General features: G+C 41.9%; 1 protein-coding gene across 8 annotated transcripts in view; it reads right to left on the reverse strand.

Annotated features, from left to right (window-relative positions):
- The window catches only part of KCNT2 (potassium sodium-activated channel subfamily T member 2), a 274,796-nt gene that overhangs the window by 52,612 nt on the left and 200,890 nt on the right, over positions 1 to 21,294 (reverse strand). For 5 of the 8 annotated variants that reach the window (XM_077332709.1, XM_077332707.1, XM_077332705.1 and 2 more), the window contains exons 18-21: positions 18,853 to 19,066; positions 16,579 to 16,684; positions 15,785 to 15,957; positions 13,715 to 13,786 (exon numbers count right to left, since the gene is read on the reverse strand). In XM_077332709.1, coding sequence (XP_077188824.1) covers positions 13,715 to 13,786; positions 15,785 to 15,957; positions 16,579 to 16,684; positions 18,853 to 19,066 — 565 coding nt within the window. The remainder of the gene's footprint in view (positions 1 to 13,714; positions 13,787 to 15,784; positions 15,958 to 16,578; positions 16,685 to 18,852; positions 19,067 to 21,294) is intronic. The other 3 variants (XM_077332711.1, XM_077332710.1, XM_077332706.1) reach the window with 1 other exon arrangement.

Below are 21,294 nucleotides of genomic sequence, written 5' to 3' on the forward strand. Positions count from 1 at the left end.
CACAAAGTATAATTCCACTGGCTGATAGAAAGCATGGCCAGCATAACCTATCTATAAATATGGAGCTGTATCCTACCACTGATGCCTACCATCAAAAGAGCACTCGAGGAAGGCTGCCTATACCAAAGAGCTGCCATTAGCTGAATGGGATGATAGGAGAACTTGAACCCGTTCTATTAACAGTACAGTCCTATTCAGGGTGACTCAGGAAGTCTAGACTGAAGTAACTGCATGGAATTTTATTTGCTTTTTAAAATTTAATTTGATCTCCCTACACCCTCCCAGCAGATCACATGGTTGAAAGCTCTAAACTAGGGGTAGTCAACCTGTGGTCCTCCAGATGTCCATGGACTACAATTCCCATGAGCCCCTGCCAGCAAATGCTGGCAGGGGCTCATGGGAATTGTAGTCCATGGACATCTGGAGGACCACAGGTTGATTACCCCTGTTCTAAACCATATTCTCATGACAATGCAGTGCTCTGGCATGTGGAAATTCTCCTTTCCTACATGGGGACTGTTTGGGAAGGCATCCTCCCCCCCCCCTCCCACACACACATCCCCTCTTCCATTATTTACTCTGTGAAGAAGATTGTCTCAGCTCGATACACTACAGTCTTCATTTTGTAGATGTGTTCTTAACATCATCAAGTAGTAGCGGAACATACAAGTTTGCAAATGTGTATCATGCAAGTACTCAAGGCAGGGAGAGACATGTGGTTTCTAAACCACCTGGCAGATTCAGGCTTCTAAGCTATCTCCCTCCCCCCCCCCCCAAATAAAAAACAACCACATGTGAAACAGCCTTAGAGAAGCGGATATCAGCAACTCTCTAATGACAGCCCATGCCGGAGAAGCAACAAATCACAGCAACAGCAGCAATCGATCTCTCCAAAGGATCATTCCTCATCCAAATTATTAGAACACCGATGGAGATCATTCATTTTCTTGGATCCAAAGGACCTTTTCCAGTGAAAAGAAGTACGAATGCAAGTGAGAAAATCATGCCAAATAAAACTGAGCAAAAACAAACAAAAGAGATTCCTATGACAGGAGCATAACATTAGCACTGAGAGGAATAAAAAAGATCTGTGCAAATCCATAGTCATGGTATCATTCAAGCTCATGCACTTATTTCACTTCCTGTGAGGGGAGTTTTGTAGCAACATCAGCTGTCACTGCAAAGAACTGAACTCAACTAGCTGTTCTGCTAGTGAAAAAAAGATGGAGGGGTCTGCTTGGAGCACTGTGCATGGACCAAAGCCAAGGTAGAGAGGGACCATAAGAGAGGGACTGGGAACAATGGAGGGGGAAAAAAACTTGACTGAATCCAACCCAAAGTGCAGAAATAGGGGGGGGGGGAGTGGACGGGTATCTACTGAAAGGGAAGACAGCTGATTTGACGTTGGGTGAAAAGGTACAATGATGATGACAAGGCAGAGGAAAAGCTAACTAATTTCCAGTCAATGAAAGTTCAGTATCAACTCCCACCCCTGAAACAGTGAAAGAGAGCAATGGGAATGAAAAGTAAAAGAAATATTAACTGGAAGTTTCAAGTTGACACAAATATTATATTTTCTGCATCCTACAAACAAGAACATCTAGGCCACCATATCCCTGAGAACTTCACTATCTTGTGATGGTAGATTCAGGTGGGCGGGCATGTAGGTTTGCAGGAGAAGACAAGAGTTGAGTTCATTAGCACCTTAAAGGGCAACAAAATTTCCAGGGGACAAGCTTTAGAGGGTCAGACTTGAAAGGCTCTGACAAAGGGAGCTTTGACTATTAGAAGAAGAAGAAGAAGAAGAAGAAGAAGAAGAAGAAGAAGAAGAAGAAGAAGAAGAAGAAGAAGAAGAAGAGTTGGTTCTTATATGCCGCTTTTCTCTACCCGAAGGAGGCTCAAAGCGACTTACAGTCGCCTTCCCTTTCCTCTCCCCACAACAGACACCCAGTGAGGGAGGTGAGGCTGAGAGAGCCCTGATATCACTGCTCGGTCAGAACAGCTTTATCAGTGCCGTGGCGAGCCCAAGGTCCCCCAGCTGGCTGCCTGTGGGGGAGTGCAGTATCGAACCCGGTATGCCAGATTAGAAGTCCACACTCCTAAATACTACACCATACTGGCTTATAGTCTGGAAATCTTGCTGCTCTTTAACGTACTAATTGACCTGAATCTTGTTCTTCTAATATCAGAGTAACTTTGTATAACACTTGTTCACAAAAATGAAAGTTGTTTCAGCCGTTTGTTTGGTTTAAAAATAATTGGTCAATTGAACATTCAAATTCCGTCAATTTCCTGGTCAAGCATTTAGAAACTGTTAGCTTTAACTGAATAACAACAAAAGAGATAATTGTTTTATCAATCGGATTGATACCTCTGCTAATTCACAGAGACAAGGGAGTTGACTGTTCCTGAGAAACAATAACACTGATTTTTAATGCATTTAGAATATAATTTTACAGTGCTCCATTTATGGAAGTGTCAATTATTTACTGAGCCATTCTGTCTGGATCTTATTCTGAAAAGCCACAGTCAGTATGGAGCTGTGAAAGTTTTTATAACAGAAATCCAAACAGAAATAATCCAAAGTAATAATGATCTTATTCATTGGGCTGGGCTAGTCCAACAGACTATGCCAGTCCATCAGGTGAATCACCACTCCTTCCCCATGACAGGTGGCAAGCTTCCGAACTGGGGTGAGGGGAGGACTATTATTCACCACCAATCTTGTGATTTTGTTATGCTGTATTTTAATGGGAGTTTTATTGGGGATTTTATCTGACCTTTGTTACCTGACACAAGCTGCTCTGGGAATGGCAAGCTATAAATCTAACAAACAAACAAACAAACAAATAAATAAACAAATAAACAAACAAACAAATAAATAAATAAATGTCATTTTTTAAAAAAGCAGTTGTGCTAAGCAAGCAGCAGGACAATTTGCCCAGTATGGAGAGGTCTAAAATTATAGCAGGTAGACTGAAGAAGAACGATGACAGGAAGTTGATTAGTTTGAACTGTGCTATTGAAGGAAAGGTTTATGAATACCATAAAACTCCAAAATGCCAACAAGATAAATGTATGGGTTCTAGACCAAGAAGAAGAAGAAGAGTTTAAACCTTGGCATCTCCTTTTAAAAGGATCAAATAAGGGGTATATGATCTGCCTCAGACCTTGACAACCAGTAAGAAAACACAGTACTGACCAAGACAGATCAAATGACTGACACCAGAAGGCAGCTTCAGAGTGCCATTGAAAGGAAAAGGAAACCCAGAATACTGAATAAATTGCTAGAGAATTAATAGATTAGAGAGCACTAGGCAACTAATCTATCCATTATAGAGAGTAGAAGGATGCTGTTGACACATGATGGCATATATCACACTGGATGATTAGCAGGTGAATAAGCCAAAGATGGTGTTCTGAGCATTAAAGTACTGGTGCTACCAGCAGTGCAGATGGCTTAGAGGAATTTCACTAACAAGGTTTCTAGTAGAATAGGTTTAGCTTAAAACAGAGGTAGTCAAACTGCGGCCCTCCAGATGTCCATGGACTACAATTCCCACGAGCCCCCTGCCAGCGAATGCTGGCAGGGGGCTCTTGGGAATTGTAGTCCATGGACATCTGGAGGGCCGCAGTTTGACTACCCCTGGCTTAAAACAATCCATTGGGTTGAGATAATGTGTATCAGGATTATTTTTTTTTCTGCCTCTAACAGGTGTGTTTTTGAAGTGTCTTTGAAGTGTTTTTTCACATAGCATTTACCACAGTTTCCGGTGAATCTTAGACAGGTGTGATGTAATTTCCAGGATTTCTCTGATCGTGAAATCATGCCATTACCAATGACACTCCTCCATATTCCTGACCCCCAGACTCCAACTCACTGCCAGGCCAGACCACAAAATAGTGCCCCCCAGTCTGGAAAAGTGGTCCCAAAAGGTTATAATAATAATAATAATTTTACTGTTATAATGTAGCCGTCCATTATTTGGTTATATGGATAACAACATTTAAATGTTTAGCATTAACATGCATGAACAAATATTAACTAGTTTGGTGTAGTGGTTAGGAGTGCGGACTTCTAATCTGGTGAGTTGGGTTCGATTCTGCACTCCCCCACATGCAGCCAGCTGGGTGACCTTGGGCTCGCCACAGCACTGATAAAACTGTTCCGACCGAGCAGTGATATCAGGGCTCTCTCAGCTTCACCCACCTCACAGGGTGCCTATTGTGGGGAGAGGAAAGAGAAGGGGACTGTAAGCTGCTTTGAGACTCCTTCAGGTAGAGAAAAGCATAAGGTGACCAGATTTTAACATTGGTAAAGCGGGACACCATTGACCAGGGGGTTCTTGATTAAAAAATTGGTCTATATGGAGCAACAAAAAGTTTCATAGAATGCATAGAATGCAAAAATAGTATCATAATATATATATTTTTAATGTCAACATAAGTACAATTTGCCAGGTACCCCCAGATGTACCTCCAAAAGTGGGACAATCTGGTCACCTTATAAAAGCAGCATGTAAGAACCAACTCTTCTTCTTCTTCTAAATTATAATATTAAATCACCTTCTTAAATACCTTCCAAAGGGGAATTTATTTCTGTTGGGCAGTTGATATTATAGGTGGAACACTTCTGTTTTATAAACAGGGAGGCCAGTGTTTTCTTGGTGTTAAATTTCCTGGTCTCAGCCACAGATCTGGTGGAACAGCTCTGTTTTGCAGGCCCTCCAAAAGTGTTGAAGGTCCTGGAGGGCCTTGATCTCACCAAGGAGAGTGTTCTACTAGGTTGGGGCCAGGACTGAGAAGACCTGGTCAAGGCCAGTTTTATTTCTTTTGGGCTGGGGATTTTGAACAGGTGTGGTACACTAGATCAAAGTGCTCTGGGGAGAGAATATAGTGGAAGAGGTGGTCCCATAAATACTAAGGTCCCAGAATGTTTATGGTCTTAAAGGTTAGCACCAAGACTTTGAACCTCATTTGGTCTCCAACCTGGACCCAGTGCAGTACAGTTGAAAGAGCAGTGATGTAATGTGAGCTCTCCATTAAGAAAGAAAGAAGGAAGGAAGGATAGTCTTACCCAACAACTTGTGCAAATTAAGAATACTCAACATAATGTGTCCTAGGGTTCTGTGTAATGTGTAGGTATTCCCAGGCAAACAAATGAATGTGTAAAAAAATCACTGGACTGTATTAACTTTGTGAAGCACTAGGTTTAACACATCACAGGATACTTACAGTAGGGATTGGTTACTAACAAGGGCTATCTATATATTCAGGTATACCCTGTCTTGCCTTATCTTAAGGAATCTCAAAGTGACTTATAATCACATTCCATTCCTCACCCCACAAAAACTTGAGGTAGGTGGGCTGAAAAAAGTTCTGAGAGAACTACGATCCTCCCTAGGTCATCTGGAGGAATGGGGAATCAAACCTGGTTCTCTCCTGATTCTCTCAACCACTACACCAGGCTTTGAAAAGCTAAGCATTAAGAAGCCACAATTTTCTTCTCTTTCACCTTACCAAAATGATCTCCACTCAAGCCATTACAAGTTTATACCATTGTTTTAGACATCTGTTTGGGTATTAATTTTTAATTGTTGGAAACATAAGACAGAGAGTGGTGTCTAGTAGGACTTGTCATTTCATTATTATAGTTGTAAAATGTTTTTTTAGTCTCTCTCCCAGTTAAAACATTTCAATTAATTTCACCAGATTTACACATCCAATCTTAAAAATTACATCAAAGTCCAAGACAGATTTCACCAACACAACCAATCTTGCTCCTGTACATGGCCCATTTTCTTTGCCATAGTTTTCTAGCAGAGTAAATCCTCAGAGCATTCTGCATTAGAAATGTGGCATTTATCTGCATTGTAATGACTTAATTGGGATATTATGTTCACTCTCAGAATCTAATTTTCCATGACAGGGAAGATCTCTCCTACACAACCTCTAGCCATTATGATGATCCCACTTTGTATTCTATATACTTGAAACTTGGCACCATTGTGACAACAATGGTCTATTATTTTGATTCAGTACAGTCAGAATGGTGTCCTCTGGTGGTGGTGGGGATGTTTGTGAAGAACGAAATCACAGAAGAACAAAAGTAGGCAGAGAAAATGGCAATACCTTTTTGTACCTTCCAGACATGGTGATCCTAAGCATGTTAACTCAGAAATAAGTCCCTCTGAACTCAATATGACTGATCCCCTTCAGTTTCCATTTTGTGCATTTAGGATCACTTGCAAAATGAGAAGGTACTAATTTCCATTGCAGCTGCCCCCTGCAAACAATTATATGATTGATCAATCTGCTTATTCACTAGGGGGTCTAGTGCTTACAAGAGTGTGCAGACCTCCCATTCAGAACAACTGGATGCACAGCTCTGAGAATGGCACAACACCCAACTTCTTGGAGAGGTAGCTCAGTGTATAAATCTGCCTGAGTGGCATGCGCAAGTGATAAATAGCCACAGTATGCTGTTGTCTCTTTCCTACTGCATGGAATAAAGGGTAGTATTGACTACCCTTTTTTGGGGTGTAATTCTGAAGGACCCTCACATGCCTCAAGAGTATGGAACTTCTGAAACTCTCCCACAACAAACATTCTGTACACATTGGATAATGCACTTTCAAAGTGCTTTTGCAATTGGATTTTCCTGCACAAAACTGGAAAATCTACATCTCAAATACATTGAAAGTGCATTATCCAATGTGTGTAGAGTGGGTCCAAGTGTTCTCTAACTTCTCTCGGTCATACACAGCTCTTTTGTCTTTCCTGGAAACAGACTGTGTATAGAAGAGCCTAAGCATGTTTCCAGAGGAAGCATGAGACTGGATTGCCAACCTCCAGGAGATGGTTGGAATTCTTCCAGAAATACCACTGATCTCCAGGCATTACCAATCAGTCCCCCTGGGGTAAATGGAAGCTTCAGGGCCAAACTCTATGGTATCCCCAAAAGTCTAGGAGAAAGGGCTTCTGCGGACCAAATATCAGCATTCCTAAAGGAAACTTCAGTCCTTGACCCATTTCAGTTGGGTTTCCAGCCTAGCCATGAGGTAGAAACAGCGCTAGTCACCCTGACAGACAACCTCCACCACTAGCTGGACCGAGGCAGGTCATAACTGCTAATTCTGGTCCCCACCTGGTAAAACGAGCTCCCTGAAGAGATCTGGGCCTTGCCTGAACTTCCACAATTCTGCAGGGCCTGCAAAAGGGAGCTCCTCCACCAGGCATTTTCTTGAGTCCGACCAACCCAACAACATCCACAGGATCCCCCCCCATACACCCCCTCCATTACCTGAACCAGCCTGACTTCCTTGGAGGTTTGTCTGAGTTGTAGTTGTTGTTATAATACTGCTGACCAAAGCCATTTGAGTTCTGTTGAGTTAGATCCACTGCTGAATTGTTGCTGTGTTATTTTATGACTATGTTATATGTTCAGACTGTTCCATGTATTACCCCTGCAATGTTGTATGTGAACCGCCCTGAGCCATATGGGAGGGCAGTATAGAAATCTAATAATAATGAATAAATACATGGAAGTTCTTCCCAAACTGCTCCTCCCAAATCTCCAAGAACCTCCCAAAGCTGGAAATCCTAGAAGAAATGGTCTGGCTGTGGTGGCATATGCCTAGTAAGAACCCTATGAAAGAACCCAGCAAGGTAGAAGTGATCTCTCTTGAGAGTCCCCCTAGGGCTCTGAGCAGGCTACCTGCAGGCTATACACGACTGCACTGTTAATAGCAAACAACAGAACTACTTTGCTGATCTTTTTACTTTTAGATCTGGATTTGCTTTTAAGAGTTCTTATGAGCTAAAGGAGATTTTAATAGAGTGTATATTATAAACTCATCAAAGCACCATCTGGAGAAGGCCCGGACAACACAATCTGCCAAACAGTTAAGATGACAAACCTGTCATAATGCTATTCACATTGATGGGTCTTATTCATGAGCACACATATGTTAGTTAAGAAGCTGGTGAATGAGGTCAGAAGAGGGGAAATGCATTGGCAAGATTTCACCCAGGGAAATGGAATGGGGCTAGCATCAACTGATATTTATATGCAAAGCCTCGATGCATATGATGAGCTCCAAAGACATAAAACATCATTGTTTTTTCCCCATCTGCTTGGAGGAGAAGAGAAAGCAAAAAGAAAGGGGCAACATTAAGAAACACTACTTATACATAAAGACCATATTCATATCAAACTGAATTTAACAGATTCATGTTCTATAAAATTAGCAGGATATCTATCATGATGACAGCACCCACAGAGTTGGAAGGGGCCATACAGGCCAACCCCCACTCAACACTGGATCAGCCTAAAGAACCCCTGACAAGTATCTGTCCAACCACCGTCCAGCTGCTGCTTGAAGACTGCAAGTGAGGGGAGCTCATCCCTGCCCCAGGCAGCTGATTTCACTGCTGAACTACTGAGTGTAAAAACTAATTTCCTAATATCCAGCCAGTATCTCTGAGTCCATAATATAAACTGATTGTCATGAGTCCCATCCTCTGCTGCCAACAAGAACAGCTCTTTGTCTTTCTCTAAGCAACAGCCTTTCAAATACTTAAAGAGAGCAGATATGTCCCTCCTTAACCTCCTCTTTTCCAGACATAACATACCAAACTCCTTCAGTTGTTCCTTGTAGGGCTTGATCTCCAAGCCCCTAATCATCTTTGTCCCTCTCTTCTGTACCCACTCCATTCTGTCCATATCCTTTTGGAAATGAGGACTCCAGAACTACATGCAGTACTCCAGGTGTGGCCTGACCAATGCAATGTATAGCAGGACTATGACATCTTGTGATTTGGATGTTGTGCCTCTGTTGAGACACTCCAAGACAGTATTAGCCCTTTCTGCTGCTGTATCACACTGACTACATCACAATGATTTATATATTTAGCACGTGGAAGAGCAGCATACAATCTGGAGGGCAGACAATGACTGTTAGAGAGTATTCTATGTCCTCACTGAACTGCTGAGCAGCCACCAAGGCCTGGAGATAATAGACTTTTTATTATTGTTGCTCTTGCGAAACATATCCCAAGGGACAGCAGTTTACTTTTTCCCACAGGAGAAACCAACAAACTTTTACTTATATCAAAGAAAGTTTAAAAAGTGCACCAGGTCCTCTAGGGCTAGGCAGTTTCCCACCAATCATTTCTGGTACAGATTACTGCCCATTCCTTTTGTCCTGCAACTGAATCTGACACTGTTTACATCGCCCCTGAATGTGTATGTAAAAATCTTGGGTTCCGTTTCTTCATCATACTAACACAGTATATACACAGAGAAACCTATTTGGAAGAATGCTTTAATGAGGAAGCGAACAGCTAGCAATGCAGAAGAGCATTTGACTTCCAAACATACAAATAATTTATTTTGTAAAATATTAATTGCATATCTAAAATATTAAAATCCAACTCTCTTTTTTTGGAAATCAGGCCCATTTCCAATGGTAACATTTAGGGCCATTTCGCACGGGGATCTTTGTTGCAAATTGGTCACTGAATGAAAAATCGCCATTTAAAATAGTGGAATTCGTCGTTTTGCATACCTGGCTTTGTAGTGGAATCAGTTGCGTTTTTTAGCGTTTCCCACAGGCTTCCGGTCTCGGCAGAAATCGCTAGAAAGGAAGCGCTATTGCCAAGCTCGTCCCGCCCCTGGCCGTCAAGCAGCCAATGGGCAGCCGTTAGCATGCTCCCAAACAGCCCCTTTCCCTTTAAGAAAGGTTTTTTTTAAAAAAAAAACACACCCATTGTAACGAATCTGAGTAGATTCGTTGCAATGGAGAGACCCATCCAGCTGCCTGGGGTGTTTGAGCTGTAGTTTGATTGTTTGATCGTTAACACGCTGGCTCCGTTTGATTGTTTGATCGTTAACACGCTGGCTCCGAGTGAGAAAAAAAAAATCCCCCCCCTCTCACGGCCCGATTTTCGGCTGAATGGAATGTGTGAAACTGAAGGTCACTTAGTGACTGAAGGGGAGGGACTGAAGCCGGGGAAGCCTCTGTTTGAGCTGTCATTTGATCGTGGCCATGCTGCCTCCGAGTGGGAAAAAAAAATCCCCCCTCCCCCCCCCCCACGGGCGCGATTTTCAGCCGAAACAGTGTGAAAAATAAAGGGAAAATACATCAGCAAACGGGCTTCTGCGGGCTTCTTGTGCTTAGTGACTAAACTGCTCTGAGGAGGGACTGCAGCCTGGGAAGCCTCACTGGCTAAACCGAGGCTCGCCGGTGCGTTGATCTCCACTCGCTCGGGGAAAAAAAAATGGCGATCGCTTCGCCGGAAGTTTGGAGGACAGGCTCAGGAGGAGGGACTTTGAAGAACCCACAACAATGGTAACGCACAGGTCTTTATCGCTATTGTTGCAGATTGGTTGCAGGAGTGTATCGCTATCCGGAGGGTGAATCCACTTTTCTGGATTCCCCTGAAAGCGCCACAACGAAGCGCTTTTTGCTGATTGGTTTCAGGATTGTTGCAGATTGTCTACGACGTCGTGGGTTATGGCAAATTAGTAGCGTTTCCAATTAGCAACCATTGTGCTATTTTGAAGCCGTGCGAAATGGCCCTTACAGTCTTCTTCCAGTTTACGTGGCTCAAGCTAGAGTAGCCAGATCTACCCTGTGATCATCAGTGTTACTGTCCAGTCTGGGGGAAGGCTTCAAAGATTTGCTGGGCAGAGAGGCTGGATCCTCCCCCAGTAATAGATTAAATAATCAGAATCACCAGCAGTGAAACAGTCAAGAATAAGTAACTGCTCAGGCGGAAGAAGAATCTGAGCTGAGCCAAATTTTTGCATCTTAAATATTCAGGTTAAAATGAGCATGTTCACCGAGGGGGAGCACTTCATCAAACAGCTAAATAGCATCAAAAATGAGAGTAGTTTTTCTTTCCTGGTTTTTGTCCAGCTACTGGATCTAGGAGGAATTAGGCAAAAGCTATTATTAAGGCTCCTGGGAACTCTGCAATCCCTGAACTGTGCTTTCATTACCCTGGTCAAGAAAACTTATTTGCTTCAGAAGCAAATAAGCTGTATAATCCTTGAGTTTATTTAAAGAAGTTCAGGAATGTTCCTGAAACAAACTGCCTAAACAATTAGACAGAATCCCTTTTTATGAACCCATGTAATTGAAAACCACCATGGCTTATTTGGATCTGTAGCAACAATTTACGATACAAAACCCTTTAATGGCATCCAAAATATAAAGCAGTATACAAATTAGTTCGGTAATACAGATCAATAAAGCTGTAAAAAATTACAGCAGATAAGGGAGCAGCAAATATAAGAAGATAAAGCCAGTGACGTTTACTGCTTTACCCTGTGGGTCATAACTATAGATAAAAACTTGGCTATCTGTTCAGTGGCCTCCGAGCAATTATCAATAAGAAGCCATCAAGAGACCTGGAATCTGTGACATTAGGAAAAGGTAAAAGTGGGGAGATCAGGTCAGAATGTTAGTTGTTATACAGCTCACATCGCAGAATGATATGGCAAATGGAGTCTGGTTCTGTATGGCAATATCTGCAAATTCTTTCATTGCGGGCAGGATCTGTAGCCCTTTCTACATAATGTGGGCAAGAAAGGATCAGGGAGAACATGGAACCCTATCCTGACTGAGCTTCAGCCCAGATCTATTTTGCATGGAGGCGTAAAATGTGTGCCACCTCCTGCTTGCAAACGTGCGATAGTAAACCATGTGTTTGTATGCTTCCTGACGAGAGACACCCCCCTCCTGCGTTATTCCACAGCGCAGAAGCAGGGAGCGTGGACAACACACACTCCCCCCCCCCCCGCGCTCCTTGGGTTGTTGATGAATGCAAGTCACTAATTCCTTCACAGCAATTGTTTCGGGAACTGAAACTTCCTCCCACCCCTGAGTCTCAAAATATATATATATTTTTTTTACAAAAATACACTTCTGCATTGCTATGGGGAAATGCCACAACAGCAAATAAATATTGATTGAGATTTAAAAAACCCTTGCACTTCTGTGTTGCTTCGGGATCACGCCACAACAATAAAACATTATCTTAGATTCCTTATCAGGATTCATTGTATCACCTTGCAGTCATGTCTCTCTGCATGTTCGGGTAGATTTGAGATAGGCTGGCCATGGTAAATGGTCCCCGATGATTGTGTGTTAATAATAAAGATTTAAAACAAGGAGCACAGAACACAAGGGAAAGGGCTGCTGCATCACACACAGACCCCTTTCCCCATTCATACCACACTGCCAGAAAACACAAAAAGGAATGTGTTTTAGCTGCCAGATCCCAATATTACTATGCATACTGAAGATAATATTTTATTTCAAGTGATGCACATCGCTTTACGGTCCCGTACTTATGTGGACGGCACCATTAAAAAAAAAATTCGAACAGGAAATGGAGAGGGGAGAGCAGATGCAAAGGTGGGCAAAATGCTACCGAGACTGTCATGCATTTCTCCCTCCAGACAGGCTTGCCCCTCTTTGCGCCCTGATTTGCAGCACAACAAGAAGAGGGATATTGGGATTTTGCAGTTTCCCTCATTGCAGAGCGAATTGGACAAAAACTGATACCACCCACTGGAAAGTTCCAGATTGCTGCCAATCTCATGTGGAAGCAGCACTAAAACCTGCGAGCAATGAGAGTCTGTCCATGGGCAAATTCCTTGTGTGGAATCGGTCTCAGTCTAGTTGGAGACATTCTCTGAGCCTGACCAACCAACCTGAAGACTTGAAAAGCTCCTTTACCCAGAAACTTTCTTAAGAAGCACTCCTAATAAGCTCAGGTACTCCATAAGCCTTAGAAATACTGTTGGCATTATTCTGTCTACCTTCCAGGAGGTGAACAAAAACTAGAAAGAATTTTGAATGGCAGGCAAAAGACCGCCATAAGAAAGATGTTTCTGGGCAATAATAGAAGCAGAAACAAAACCTTTAAAATGTTTCAGACTGGTTCTAATTATGGTTTCCTTAGATAAAACATTCCCTATTCTGCTGAAGGCAAAGTATGTTTTAAGACAATGCATGTGTTCACTTGTAATGTCAAGCTGTTTTTTAGTAACATATCGGCCACTGGAAATTAACAAGTCATTAAAGGTTTGTACACATCCAGCTCTAAAGAATGGATCATGGCAGCAGTAATTCTGTGGTTGTGTAGACGGACTATGACATTTTGTACATAACAATAAGAAAAAAAGAGGGATGAGAAGTCTCAAGAGCAGAAGTTCTAATCTACTCTGCTTCTGAATTACTTAGTGGTTTTGGAGAAGGACTTCATGTGTCTTGGGCATCCTAATCTAACCAGCTACTACATACAGTTGGCAGGCCCTACCCATATGTTGAAAGCGAGCTAGTAGACCCTTATAGTGTTTTTTGCAGTTGTCTTTGCAACTGTTTGGAAAATGACTTACATTTGTCCCTGACTTTTACTCAAGTTGTCTCCAATAGCTAAGCTTCTTTTCAAATCAGTTAGTATTTGGCCTCCTCCAAGACAGAGTAGGGAACCCCATGTTGTGAGATGGGAAATTTGGATCTTCCTGTCCTAGTTTAGGCTTCTGTCAAAAAAAAATCTCAAAGATCTAAAAGGCTGAAGAGCCAACATGCATGCAGAGACACCATTTAAATATCAACACCACAGAAACACATGCGATTACACAGCACCACACGCCACAAAATGCCACAATATTTAGTGCTCCAAGGATTATTTTACCTACTTGTCAATAGAGCCCACCATGTAGTAAACCATTGGAAACCAACAGATTGCATCCAGAAAATGCATATCTGGCCTGAGCAGCGGAAGGGTCACAAAGTGAAAGACAACATCGCAACAGTTATATGGAAGCCACAGCCGTCAGTGCCGATTCACAGAAAGGTAGTTTTTAAACCACCGTAGAAAAAGAGTATTAGTTCTTTATCCAAATGCAAGGAACTGCTTGTAAGTTATAGCAACTGAAAGCAGTCGTTTTACTCAAGGGGAAAACAGCATCAAATATGTGTACACGCCGGACAGAAGTATCTAAAACCGAAACCTTACATTCCTGTCATGCACAAAATAGCTTCCTTGGTGTCAGTTAAGTGATCAATATGGGCCCAGCTGCATAACTATCTCCTTTACTTGACGTTTTGAAATCAACATTGCAGTCCCATTAGGGAGGTGCTCATTTGAAAGGAAAGCTCTACATAAACTGTGGTGCAGTTTATTTAAGATAATACAGGGGAAATGATACTTGACAAGCTATATGATAGGGAAGAGATGAGCCTCAAAAATAAAATGGAGAGCAAGCACTAGAGGGCACTGCTGATTCAAATTCCAGTGCAGCTGGAAATCTTCAAAGGCTATTTTAGAAAAACATGGTTTCTAGACAGCCGCCTAGGCAAAGTTTTACCCCAAAACCATAGATTTAAGATCTGCTGCCATTAAAAGCTGGCAGTCCCATACTACAGCTCAGAAGGGTAGGAACCGCAGTAATGTCAAGGAAGTTGTCCTGTGGAGGACAACTTCTTCTATTCCTGATTCAGTTATGAAATGTTTCATAATAGTTTCGACCAGAAGAAAGTATTGCCTGTCAGTTGGATAAAACCTCCCTGCCCCCCAACCCAGGAAGGTGTCTCCTGCTTACACACTTTAAGTTTTGTTTGTTTGTTTAAACTGCATTTTGTTCATTTAACACAGGAGTCCCCAAACTTTTCAAGCTTGTGGGCACTTGTGAATATTGACACAGGGTGGTGAGTGCAGTCATGAAATGGCTGCTGCAGGAGGCAGAGCCAACCACAAAGCATGAGGGGGGGAGCTTATGCAGAATTCTAACACTTACTTAGATTCTCTAAACAGAATTTTAAAATGAACATACGAATGCAGTGAAGATCCTTGTGTTGTGATAGCAGCTGTTGCTGAAGCTATGCTTTCTATATCTCCACAGTCAGTCAGAATCCCTGCTGGGCAAAAGCCCCACTGGGACCCACCCCCACTTCCCTTGCTGGGCACCAGGAAAAGGGTTGGCAAGCACCATAGCACTCACAGGCATCACATTGGGGACCCTGACTTAAATTGTTTATTTAAATTGTTAGGTATTTTTTTGGAGTCTCCATTGGGGAGAACAATAGGACAGGAAATGTTTGGGACAAAACAATTATGAAGTGACTCCACCCTACCTCAAGAGCTTACCACTTAGACCAGGGGTAGTTAATCTGTGGTCCTCCAGATGTTCATGGACTACAATTCCCAGAAGCCCCTGCCAGCATTTGCTGGCAGGGGCTCGTGGGAATTGTAGACCATGAACATCTGGAGGACCACAGGTTGACTACCCCTGACTTAGACTACCTGATGGGTTTTGTTTGTTGTTATAAGTTTGAGAAAAGCAAAAGAAAAAAAAAGAAAAAAAAGTTGAAATGCTAGTCTATCTTTGGTATACATAATCTATGGGGAAGAACAGTTTAAGATGTTATTTATTAGCTTATAATACCCAGCAGTAACATTACATGCTTATGCAGTGTGCCAAAAATGTCTCATGCTAGTGGCTAGCTTGCCAGGGCAGTTGAATGTTTGTAAAATAAATCTTGTATGTCCCTTTGAACATCAAAATGCTTTCAACCTACCCCTTTAATACAGTTAGTTGACAGTGGAAATAAGCCTAAGCAGGGCTACTCAGACGTATGTCCCATTTTATTCTGTGCAGCTTACTTCCAGGAAAAAAAAGTTTCCTTAGAACTACAGGCATAACACAATGTGTCCCATACATTTAGGATGATAAAAGAACCCCCATTTTGTTTTTAAAAACACTTACGGATTATCCAGTAATAAAACTATTGGATTGAGCTCTCTCTTTGGTCTATAATAAGCCCTAAGAGGAACTATGAAGTTGTAGAGGCCATTTCCAGCAGTCTCTGCAGCAACAATAATGATTTTGTTTTTGAATCCGTAGGCTTTAGCGTCTTCATAATAGTTATGCTGGCACCCCTAAAAACAGCAAATAAAGACAGTAATTCAAATTAATCTTCAAAATATAAATGTTGCATCCTTAAATCGTCATTTTGTTTTCAATTTCTAAGTTAACAACTCACCATACATATATCGGTATACTTATGCAAGCTTGAACGTGCTAATAATAAAACCATTGATATAATTAATATTTTAAGAAAAATGTTGTTATTTTAAAGTGTTCTACATTTTGCAGCCTTAATGTGACTTTAGCTTTTCATTGTTAGCTCCTGTGGAATCTGAGCTGGATGGAATGGCAGAAGAAAACATGATGAATAAATAACATATTTAATCAGAACAGTGCCTTCATTTTGCACAAATGAGAGAATTCTATCATTCTTCAAAATTCATGGATACTTTGAGATCCAACAATGGTGTACTATAGTCCCAATGTCTCCCTTTTCCAAAATCCCAAAGTAGAGGTTAAATTCATAGCTGTCTTCAGGACAACATGTGTTTCTACTTGATGAAGATCCAAAGCCATAAATTCTCTCAAATATATAACCATGATCAAGCATTATTAATGTATGGAAAATAAATAAATAATATGCGCATTGCATAACATTTGCATAAATCTATACAAAAAAAGAGTAGGTTTACCTTATCTAACCTTAAACAGCAAAATGGCACTTTTTCATGAAGCAAATGGCAAAAAGTAGGAGAACTTCCTATATACGGGGAGTAAGGGGGATAGCCTTTCAGATACCTAAAACCAGGAAACAATACATCCTTATTAATATAGTCAGTTATGAACAATCATACATTTTTCACATACTCCCTTACCTGTAGAGATATTGCATAGCTTTATAATCTAGTTCACTTGACATAGGATTATCAGGGAGCAACTCAGACAACTTTTGCCTCTCTTTAACAACCCTGTGGGTGTTGCTATTTTGGTTGGCACTGCCTCTCTGGTCACCATGTCCTGCCCCTCTTTCTTCTATCTTAAGGTGACCAGATTGTTCCACTTTTGGAGGGACCTCTGGGGGCACCTGGCAAATTGTACTTAAGTTGCAAGTAAAATATATATATTACAATACTATTTTTGTGTTCTATGCGTTCTATGAAAATTTTTGTTGCTCCATATAGGCCAAATTTTTAATCAAGAACCCCCCCCCCACCCCGGTCAATGGTGTCCCACTTTATCAATGTTAAAATCTGGTCACCTTATTCTATCTTCTTCATGGTACCTTCCAATCCCTCTAATATTTCTGTCTGTCCATTTTCCCTTCAGACTCATACAACAGAAATATTCAATATCTAAAATCAATATGAATTTGCATTTTTTACATCCCATTTTACCTGCCCTACTAAAGTGCTTGCAACTTCTTATCTCCTTTTGGTACAAATGCTGTGCCCCTTTGGTTTAATCATGCAAAGACTTATCTGCTCCCAAATGGCAATCGTTCCATTAACAGTTAAAATGTTCTCAAGAGCAGAAGTGATTGTTGTATTGGAGGTCAGTAGATCTCAGTGAGTCTGCTGGACTAGGTGGTTCTTCCTTCCCAACTTGTAATTGATACCACACAATATAGGGGGTATGTGCAAAAAAATGTTGTTATTTTTTTTGCTTTGAGTATACTGTGCCTGAAAAATATTGGTGCTCCTGATATTCCTGAGTACCAAATACTGGCATGATATTCAGAGTTTTTCAGGTTTCCAATTTTTTTGGGTCCACTATTCCCTATAGAGAAATTTCCAGGTGGCTTGGCGTTTGTTATTAAAGGTACAGGCACCAAAACTGCAGTGTAGCTGCTGACACCTGCCCTTCACTTAAATCCCAAATTTCAAGTAGATTGAGTCAAGGGGTTCCAATTCTACTGGCCCGTGAATAGGGTGCCCCAGACATTCTCCATTATTCGTATGAAGGTGGTAAACCCTTTAAAGCTACTTCTAAGGCCAAAGTCATGCCTGCAACTAGCAATCATTGGTCAAATGTATCCCATGGAAGAACCAACAATCCCAAAAGAACCATTGCAGAACCCAGTCATCTCAGCAGAATCACGTCAATGTGCCAAAACATGCAAAACCAAAATCAAACCATAAAATCTCTACAGTGGAAACTCAGGGGGGGAAGCCTTTGCAAGCTCAGTAGAATCAATTACAATGTGCAGTAGCCCAGTAGAACACAGTGCTACTGTGTATGCACTGAAGGACTAATGTCAAACTAGAGAACGACAATAGAATTAGAGGGTTGCAAGCCAAATGGCAATGTACAGAATGTTCAGCAGAACCAGTTCAGCAGTTCAAGTTCAACAGAACAAAAGTGTTACCACAGCAGAACAAATCTCAGTCCTGAGCAACACTGTTAAAACCACTAAGGAGTTATAAAGCAAGTCTGTCAAAGAAGAAAAAAACACTGGAACTGATAAATACACTTGAAATTGACACAACCTACTGAGCAAGCTCATATAACCCTCCAAGATGCAAAACAAAGTCTGGAGGGGGGGCAGTCTCCGGGAGTCTGCAAAGGTGGACTGCTAATCTTCCTGGTAAATCCCAAATATTTCTGAGATTTTTCAGGACAATTTTTATGGTATCGCACCAAATTACCAAATATATTTGGGGAGCCAGATATACCTCCAAAATACAAATAAGGTATTTTAGGGTATATTTTCAGCTTGGATGTATTGAAATGGACATCCCTACAACAATTTGGTTTCAATATTAGAATGTATAAATTGTAAAAATATACTAATATGCAGAATTCTGATGGTGTGTTTCTTGATGTTTTTAGAACTCTAGCACATATCCTGAAGAAAGTTGACACCAGTATCAGATGAAAGCCCTAACGTTCTCCATCATAGCAGAATTTTTCTCCCTAATTTCATGCTACTTATAAAATATAACCTTAATTATATGACATGAACATACTCTAGGCCATTAGAAACTTCTTCATCTGAGGGAGTGGTTTCATCCTCTGACTGGTCACTTAAGAGGTCACAGGTATGAATTGCTGAGGAATCAGCAACCTCCAAAACCGGTGCTATGCTAGGCCTTCGAACTTCTTTTCCAGCCTCTGAAGGAAGTGTCAGGTTAGCCCCACCAGATCTGCACCCTGTATCTTGCAAATCTATAGCCACAGTACCTGGGGGGAAACAAAGAAAAGTCCAAAAATATAACATTTGCAAATGAAACAGAACAATAACATGTTTGATTCAGTCAGGAAGGTATAAATAAGGTATGGTTGAGGCATGTCTTTGTGCAACATCAGATCTCCTACTAAATTTTATACAGTGGCAATGGGGTTGGAGGAGATTCCATTCCCCACCAATTCATGAGTTATGCTGTATTTTAAATAATCTCCTATCCACCTATTGCCCCTTTCAGGAAATCAGCAGAATCTGGGTTGGAACTTCCCACTGAAATTGTAATTTACCAAAATTACAATTAAAAACTTGGACAACCCAGTGTTAGTAGGTGTTAACCTAGAAAATTCAGGTGACCAGGGGTCTTGACAACGAGGTCCTGTTCCTTGCATGTAACAGCCACAGAATGAGATGAATAAAAATTGTACAACCCCAAGATAAGCAGCTCTGGTTGGGCAATGGCACTACAAAAGTACCAATCATCTTTAACCGCTCCTAGGAGAGCGGATAATATATTTCGTTAAGGGCACCAAAGGTGGGCCCTGTCCGTGATGAGGAAGGGTGCCCATAGGCCCCTTCCTCTGGAATGACAATCGAGGGGCCCAATCGGCAGGGGCCCAATATCAGTCCGGCGGCAAGGGACCAATTGCAAGCCGCACACAGCGCGGCTCCCAATTGGTCCCTTGCTGCCAGAATGACTAATCGCGCCTCCCGATCCGCCCCCCTTCCTCCTCGCCCATAGCCGCCTGCCCGCCGCCATAAGTTTGCTCACCTCTCCCAGGACAGGACGCTACCTCGCCGCGCCGCTGCGGCCTCATCTCTTTGCAGCCGCACAAGTTCACTCAGGTAGCCGCCGACGCAGCCAGGGGCCCTCGACGAGCCGGACCACCAACTCCCGACACTTGCCCGAGCGGCCCCACACTGCACTGCCACATGCCCACCCCACCCCCGCTGACTCCCAAGACCCGCCCGAGCCGTCCCGCGCTGCCCTGCACCACGCCGCCCCGCCCCGCCCCATGCCCGTGCCGGCCCGGCAACTCCCAGGCCCTGCTCAAGCCCCCAAACTCGGCCGTGCCGGCCCCACAGCCCCCGCCATCTCCGAGGACCCACCCGAGCTGCCCCGCACTGCCCGGTGCCGCTCCGACCTGCCCCACACCCGCGCTGGCCCGCCAACTCACGCGTCTAAGCAATGTGAAAAGGGTGGTTCTTTATCTCCTTTTTCTTAAGTTTCAATACAGCTAGGGATGAGCACATATTCCCTCTTCCACCTTATTTATATTTGTTCATACTTTTGTCAACAATTTCAGTCTCCATTAATTTAGCGGATTCTTTTGTATTTTATGCATATATTGTGCCGTTTTATATTAAATTAATACAGTTACACACATAGAATGTCACTTTTAATAAAAGTTTTATGCATAAACATCAAGGGCAAAATTTGTGGCAAGAAAATAAAATGGCATACAAATAAAGAATTACAACTTCAATTTGCAGCAGGAACAAGTTAAATAGAAACAATGAGTTTCTAGTTCAAACACTAGGGATTAATATTCATCCCTAATAAAAGCCTCCTGAACTCAGAAACATATAACTGGATAACTGCTTTTTCCTTACTACTTACTATTTATTATTTATTTGTTTGAAAAATTTGTTTGCTGACTCTTGGGACCAGAACATGGTGGCTTACATCAATAAAACAAAACAAGGCTATAGCAAAAATAAAAAAATAAAAACAAATCAGAGTAATAAAAACAGAATAAAACTACCAATAAAGAGTAAGGGTGGGCACAAATTGGAAAATTCCTGTTCAGGGTTCAGGTTGTTCCTGAATTGAACTCCTAAACCCAGATGAACCAAAACCCCCAAAACAAACCTGCCAGTTCAGGCTAGTCCATTTCATTCCCTCCCCCCTCCAAACAGAGGTAAGCAAGAGGGACCTCTACAATGGCTTGCACCCATTTCAGCCTTATAGCAAATGGGCACACTCTCCTTGTTCTAAGGTTCTAAGGCTGAAATGGCTGCAAGAAGGGAAAAAATTGTGTGGCTCAATAAATCTTAACAGAAGACTGTTTTCCTACTAGCAGTAAACGTTAAGCATAAAGAGAAGTTCTTATCTTCAGAATAATAATATCAGATTAGATTCCCAGGTAATCACTACTGTCATTGTAAAACTTCTTCAGCTTTGTGATAATTGCATGTGATCAAAAAATTCAAACAGTGTGCAAGC

This window comes from Paroedura picta, chromosome 4, assembly GCF_049243985.1.
Source record: "Paroedura picta isolate Pp20150507F chromosome 4, Ppicta_v3.0, whole genome shotgun sequence".
NCBI lineage: Eukaryota > Metazoa > Chordata > Lepidosauria > Squamata > Gekkonidae > Paroedura > Paroedura picta.